Raw genomic sequence first — 7,635 nt, forward strand, 5'->3', positions numbered from 1 at the left:
GACTAAACTTAGTGAACAAGTTTAAGGTACAAACAGTACAATACTACAAAATACTAAAGTACCCTTACTACTAAACAGCTAAGTTAATGGGACCCAGAAGATAACATCTTCTGGTCAACAACATCTTCTGAGTAACCATCAGAAGATCACAACATCTTCTGAGTGACCATCAGAAGATCAGCCCACATCAGAACTTCAGATGCCCATCTTCTGAATATTGAATTACTCTTCAATAGTTGCCAGTTGGCAACATGCTGTATGGCTTGAGTATAATGTCAAGTAAGAGTAGTTGGATGGAAACCCATGTGTAGCGAAAGGAAAATGGGTTCTCACAATGTTGTGATTATGAATGAGTATGGATGAAGAAGGTAAACCATGTATAGCGAGAAAAGAGAACGGGTTCTCATGTTGTGAATGAGTGTGGATAAATAATGTAATTTCTGAGTGTAAAATCAACACCACTTCTTGAAAGTTAAGATCACTTACTAGTAATAAAAGGAAATAGTGAAATACTATATTTAGGAGGATGATTAATTTTATGCCCTTACACTAAATTATGCGGGTTCAGCAAAGGCAAGATTTTAAAATTTGACAGGCATTGTTGCAAGTAAGCATTGGATGAGTGTAGTAGTTTTGAATTACAAAAAGTTAGGAATAAGAACACACCACTGTCATATATAATGAAACAAGATACTTTCAGCGTTACTAGCATATTTACCACAAGTAGTCTTAAAATATCACAAGTTTTCGGAGGATTTGGAAAGTTTAGTTCAAGAAATACCTTTTAGTAAGAATATTTTGTTTATGGATAAAGTGATAAAGTGGGTCCCTGCTTTGTTTCACTTACGTGGTGCTGATTTTGACACTTATTAAAACAATTGGTTTGTGATTGAGAGAGACCTGAAAAACTGAAGGCTAAAGGGCTTAAGCACTAAAACAGATTCAACTTTTTTTTTATGGGAAGACAAATTCATTCAATTTAAAGGAGAAACAGATACATATAATGCAGGAATCTCTCCCTCCCACATACAGTCACCTTCCCTATACCCACACCTAGCAAGGTTATGAGCAGCAAAGTTTTGTGATCTAGGAATAAAAACAACAGAAGCACAGTTAAAACTATTACACAAATTCCTACAATCAGTTGCAATTGGTTCTAAAACAGCAATGTTTGAAAAACAGTTTATGCAGTCGACCGCAGATAAACAATCGGACTGCACCAATACCTTTTTTATGTTTTTACTTCTGGCCAGATTCAAACTCCACCTAATTGCCAATGTTTCTGCCAGGGCCACCTCAACATTCATCGCTTTTACATTGCACGCCGACAATACGATTCTATGTTCATCTCTGATAATGCATCCAAAAGAAATGCATCCCTCTTCAAAAACACTAGCGTCTACTTGGATGATACACACTCCCTGCACCTTGCTGTCATTGCACTCGGGGATTCTGTTCTTGATATACACCTCCGGATTCCATTTGTTGAAATCAAACACGAGATCCTCTACCATATTTGCAACCTCCATGGGAGTGAGGGATTTTGATTGAAAAACTCTCAGGTTTCTAGCCCACCACAGGTTATAAATCATCAAACACATGAGCTGCACTACACCTTTGTCTTTCCCCGAGAGTATAGCTTCCAACCAAGAAGCAAGCTCCATATCTGATTGTAAACGGTAACTCAGGATGCATGGAGGAAAAGAATAATTGTCTCGCGAAAATACAATTTAGCCGAATATGCTCAATAGATTCCACACTATTGTTGCAGAAAGGGCATAATGGATCTAGTAACATACTGATAGAAGGGTATTATACGACTTATATTAGTAGTAATGTTATTGTTAGAAGGGTAATAATAGAACTAATATTATTAGTATGGTTATTGGGCTTTTAGTAGTGTTTGGGCTTTTATATTATTAGTATCCATTTAGAATGTTATATAATGTAGTCTCATAGAGACATTGGAAATAAATAAAAGAAATCAAAGTTATCTTTTAATTCTATTTTCTTAGTTTGTTTCCTTGCTTCTCTTTAGTTTAGTAAGCCTTGTTAGGGTTAGCATTCAGCTTCCTAACAATTGGTGCTTTCATCATGTACTCAAATTCTCCTATGGATTACCCTTATCTTACACCTTCATCTCATCAATGGAGCATTCCTCCTACCTATCCCACAAACCCCTCTTTCATAACTCCTACCACACCTTCATTTCCATCCTTTCCATGGGAATTTTTCTCACCCTATTACACAAACCCATATGTTCCAACACCATCACCAATTTTGTATCCAAATCATGGGTATTCACCATATCCACCAAACCCTAACTCATATTCATCTTATTCATCATCTCCTCATTCATATTACTACAACCATTGTTACATACAACTGCATCCAACAATCACCCCCTCCACAATGAGTCATAAATGTCAAAACCGTTTTAGTACTAGAAAAGATTTTAAGAAGTATTGGCAAGCTTCTCATCTAAGTTTTAAGAAATCATCTCAAAAAAATTTTCAAAAGCTTTCTGTTTCGCGAAAAAAACAAAAAGCTAAGTTTCCCAAAGTTCTCTTTGAAACAAAGCTAAAACAACAATCAAAACAAACTCAAAATCCGAACATGGTCGGATTTTCTGCTTTCAACTTTGAATCGTCTTTTTTCACCGCGACTTCTTCTGTGTTCGGATCTTCATCGGCTAATTCAACACAGTTTGGAGTATCTTCTTCGAACCCATTTGGAGCACCGTTGGATTCTCCACCATTTGGAGCATCTACCTCGGCTTCTTCGACTTCTTCAACACTGTTTGGGGCATCATCATCGTCCTCGACTTCTTCGACTCCGTTTGGATTTGCGTCTTACACAACACCGTTTGGAGGAACTTCATCTGCTTCGACAACATCAACTCTGTTTGGTGGAACATCATCTACGACTGCAACAATAACATCTGTTTTCAACTCATATGAGATCGACGCGAAGGTATTGTTGTTTAATGATGTTTTAGAACATAATGCATATAAGGTGTTTGATAAAATACCTCTCTATGTTTCTAATGAGATTACGTTGGAAGATACTGGTTCCATTGTTTCTATTAAAGCTGAGAATGACGAGGAAAGGATTGTGGATGGACAAGGTCTTCGAATTAGAGTAGATTGTGATGGATACTCTACTGCTAGTTCAATTGATTATGAGGGTTTTAGTGACAGCGTGGTGCAGCACCGTTCCCAACAACCACGGTTCTCAGGGGAGTTAGATTTGGAGTTGCAGCAAGGTTTCACTTTGAATACCATAGCGAAACCTCCACGACCTCCGAAACCTCCAGTTGAGTTGAGTGCCTCAGCAGGCTCATATATTAGCGTCGAGACAGAATCTATATGTTGTGATTTTTCTGCAACATTATCACCAAAAGTCCCTTTGACTTCTTAAGAATTCACACCTTCACCAGCAGTAGAATCAAGTTTTGAACCCCCGGGTCAGATCAATTCACAAAAAGAAATAGAAGAAGGCGAGGAATATCTTGAGGTTAAAAATTGTGGCATGGAAATAAATGATCATCCACACTCAATCTCATTGGAGTTGCACGACCCTACCGATGCACCGGGAATAAGCTTTGAACCCTTGACTGAACTTGGTCTACATATTGAAACAGAACCTCAAGTATCAGAAGCTGTAGCATATATTGAGAGCCACCATCCTACTGAGGAAACCGATATTGAGATTGATGCCGCTTCCGAGGTTAGTGCTGAAACAGAAACTGAAAACGGAGGTTCTCAAGTGAAAGTGGAGATGGATGTTCTCACTGGTGAGATGGTAATAATTCAATTGCCTCAGGTGTCGGTTTATCTTACGTGTGGCGATAAAGACTTTGAAAAGTCAATAGCATATTACAGCAAATGTGGAGATTATTCAAATTCTTCTCAAATGGCCTTCTTTCTCAATTATTCTCGCACTCTTAGTTTCGTTCGTTCTCCCATTCCCGCAGTGCTTCTTTCTTCTTCTGCATTTCAACAAGGTGATTATTTGGTGCTAAACAAAGGAAAGACGATGGATTATGTTAATGCACCAGGAAGAAATCGTTTCTTTGTTCCAGGGCCGGTTAAAATACCCGACCAGGTTATTCGGGCTATGAGCCGAAACAACGAGGACTATTGTTCTCTTGCAATTCCAGCTCTCAAAAAAGTGCTACTTAAGGATGTCAAAAAGATTTTCAAGACTACTACTGGAACACCGTTTCTTTTCCCTACAACTGGTACTGGTGCTGGGGAGAGTGCTCTGACAAACACATTGTCACCTGGAGATCGGATTGTGTCTTTCGTGATAGGCCAATTAAGTTTGCTTTGGATTGATCAGCAACAATGCCTTAAATTTAACATCGATGTTGTGGAATGTAAATGAGGCCGTGGCGCCGATCTCGACGTTTTGGAATCAAAACTTGCTTCAGATTATGCACACACCATAAAGGCTATTTTCACTGTTCACAATGAGACAACAACTGGTGTCACCAATAACTTGGCCAAAGTCAGACAACTTCTTGATGCATACAACCATCCAGCCCTCCTCCTGGTTGATGGAGTGTCATCCATTTGTACTCTCGATTTCAGCATGGACAAATGGGGAGTAGATGTGGCTATAACAGGTTCTCATAAAGCATTTTCCCTCCCTACTGAGATAGGATTTGTGGTTGCTATCCCTAAAGCCATTGAAGCTTCGAAAATTGGTAAATCACTTAAAGTTTTCTTTGATTGGGCTGACTACCTCAAATTCTACAAGTTAGGAACCTATTGGCCATACACTCCTTCCGTTCAGCTTCTCTATGGTCTCAGCGCAGCCCTTGATCTCATTTTCGAGGAAGGAATTGAGCAATGGGATCCAGGAGTACTTTTAGAACCTTGAGGACAAGGTTCAAGTGAACCCCGCGGCAATGATAGAAGGGTATTATACGACTTATATTAGTAGTAATGTTATTTTTAGAAGGGTAATAATAGAACTAATATTATTAGTATGGTTATTGGGCTTTTAGTAGTGTTTGGGCTTTTATATTATTAGTATCCATTTAGAATGTTATATAATGTAGTCTCATAGAGACATTGGAAATAAATCAAAGAAATCAAAGTTATCTTTTAATTCTATTTTCTTAGTTTGTTTCCTTGCTTCTCTTTAGTTTAGTAAGCCTTGTTAGGCTTAGCATTCAGCTTCCTAACACATACCTTTCATTCTCAAGTTCTCCCTTGTAGGCAATATGTTTTTGGCAGCCCTCCACATAAAATCCACACTTTATTACCGATTGTAAATAGATTCAACTTTAGTTATGCTGTCATTGGACTTTATTTTTTAGGACACCTTATAGTGCAAAAGTGTTGGTGGTATTCTAGAGGTGGTATGTGATAAATTATGGTGTTTCAGGATTCTGCAGAGGAAAACTGGATTTAGTCACTTTTTGCACTATACTTCCACTGGTGGAAGATATGCTTTAAAACTGCACAAGACACTTTTCTCACTATACTTCCACTGGTGGAAGATATGCTTTAAAATTGCTACTTTATTGAATTCACCACCAACTTCTATGTCTTTCTTAGCATTACAAATCCTTTATATAGGCTTGAATCAAAACCGACATAATAAGATGATAATTAAGATGAGGACTCTTGGTTCTCTCAATCTTAATGTTACAACTCTAACATAACTCTAAATAAAGACAATAATTAGAATTTGATGGTTGCAATTCTCTCATAATTCTTACTAAAGCCAGTGGTGGTTACAACACATTAATTTTAACACTCCCCCTTAATGTGTTGCTCTTTAACTCCCATTGTTTCTCTAAGTTGTTGAAATCTTCCTCTTGATAGTGCTTTAGTAAAAATGTCTACAAGCTGCTCTTGTGAACTGCAGAACACTAACTGCACATCGCCATCTTCGATCACACTTCGAATGAAGTGGTGCTTTATATTAATATGTCTTGTTTGACTGTGGAAAACAGGATTCTTCGCCATGGCTATTGCTTATTGTCACAGTGAAGCAGCAGACTTTCTTCTTGCTTTTCTCCGATATCGTCAAGTATTCTTCTCAACCACAATGATTGTTGTGTAGTCAAACCACCTGCCAAATATTCTGCTTCAGCTGAAGATTGCGCTATAGTGTCTTGTTTCTTCGAACACCAAGAAATTACTCCTGAACCTAGGCTGAACACATAACCAGAAGTTCTTTTCATGTCATCAACACTTCCAGCCCAATCACTGTCACAGTAGCCTTTAATTTCGAGTTTAGAATTTTTTTCAAACCTGATTCCATGCTCCATGGTTCCCATGACATACCTTAGAACTCGTTTTGCTGCTCCAAGATGTAAATGACTTGGTTTACTCATGAACCTTGAGACTAAACTAGCAGCGAACATTAAGTCGGGTCGTGTAGCTGTTAGATAAAACAAGCTTCCAACCAAACTTCTATACATGCTTGCATCTACTAATCTTCCACCATCTTCCTTTTTTAATTTTTCATTCACCACTAAAGGAATATCAACAGGTTTGCAGCCATTCATCCCAAACTTTTTCAAAATATTTTCAGCATATCTTCTTTGAAAAATAAAAACTCCATATTCATCTTGGTAAACCTCAATACCAAGAAAATGATGCAGCAAGCCAAGATCACTCATCTCATATTTTTTCATCATTTCTATTTTAAAATTTTCAACCATTTTCTTGTTGCTACCCGTATACACCAAATCATCAACATAAAGGGCAATAAGAAGGATATCATCTTTACCTTGATGCTTCACATACAAGGTATGCTCACTCTCACTTCTTTGAAATCCTTGTTGAATGAAGTAGCTGTCAATTTCACTATACCATGCTCTAGGGGCTTGTTTCAACCCATAGAGAGCTTTCTTCAACTTGTAAACTTTTTCTTCTTGGCCTTTAGTCACAAAGCCTTGAGGTTGCTACACATATACCCCTTCTTTTAATTCTCCATTCAGGAAAGCTGACTTCACATCAAGTTGTTACAGGTTCCACCCTTTCTGAGCTGCTAATGCAATAACTGTTCGTACAATATCCAATCTTGCAAATGGGGTAAAAGTTTCACTATAGTCAATTCCAGGCTGTTGTGCATAGCCTTTTACTACCAATCTAGCCTTGGCTCTTTGAATTGACCCAACTGGATTATGCTTTAATTTGTACACCCACTTTACTCCAATAGCTTCTTTGTCATTTGGCTTTTCAACTAGCTGCCATGTTTTGTTTTTCTCAATGGCTTTTATCTCTTCTTGCATCGCATTCCTCCAAACATCTTCTTTGATTGCTTCATCAAAATTTTCTGGTTCCACAACACAATAGTTGCATATTGCATAAATATCACTCAAATCCTTCAATTTTATTGGAGTTGAGCTGGGAGATGATGAACTTGAACTTGGTGAACTTGGAGAAGATGAGAAGCTTGATGTACATGGAGCTGGTTACTCATTCTCAGCTGCTGAATTTTGTTGTTGTAATATGATTGTAGGACTGTTTTCTCCTTCATTTTGTCTTTTTCCCAATTCCAAGAAGCATTCTCATCAAATACAACATCCCGACTAATGATCACCTTGTTTGTCTTAAATTTGTAAAGTCTATAGCCCTTTGACATGGAACTATAGCCAATAAAGACACA

At 37.8% G+C, this 7,635-nt stretch overlaps 2 protein-coding genes and 1 pseudogene across 2 annotated transcripts; 1 reads left to right on the forward strand and 2 right to left on the reverse strand.

Moving 5' to 3' along the window:
• Positions 1-974: 974 nt before the first annotated feature.
• LOC131639650 (uncharacterized) lies at positions 975-1,664 on the reverse strand. The gene has a single exon (XM_058910132.1). The coding sequence runs from the start codon at positions 1,662-1,664 to the stop codon at positions 975-977; it is 690 nt and encodes a 229-aa protein (XP_058766115.1).
• Positions 1,665-4,038: 2,374 nt separating this feature from the next.
• LOC131639651 (serine--glyoxylate aminotransferase-like) lies at positions 4,039-4,887 on the forward strand (annotated as a pseudogene).
• Positions 4,888-5,986: 1,099 nt separating this feature from the next.
• On the reverse strand, positions 5,987-6,529 carry LOC131639653 (secreted RxLR effector protein 161-like). Its single transcript, XM_058910133.1, has one exon. It carries the CDS (start codon positions 6,527-6,529, stop codon positions 5,987-5,989), a length of 543 nt encoding a protein of 180 aa, XP_058766116.1.
• Positions 6,530-7,635: the final 1,106 nt, after the last annotated feature.

This window comes from Vicia villosa, unplaced genomic scaffold (genome assembly GCF_029867415.1).
Source record: "Vicia villosa cultivar HV-30 ecotype Madison, WI unplaced genomic scaffold, Vvil1.0 ctg.002727F_1_1, whole genome shotgun sequence".
Lineage (NCBI taxonomy): Eukaryota > Viridiplantae > Streptophyta > Magnoliopsida > Fabales > Fabaceae > Vicia > Vicia villosa.

Coding starts and splice junctions, on each gene's coding strand:
- LOC131639650 (XM_058910132.1), bottom strand. CDS start 1,664: ATGGAGCTTGCTTCTTGGTTGGAAGCTATACTCTCGGGGAAAGACAAA.
- LOC131639653 (XM_058910133.1), bottom strand. CDS start 6,529: ATGAATGGCTGCAAACCTGTTGATATTCCTTTAGTGGTGAATGAAAAA.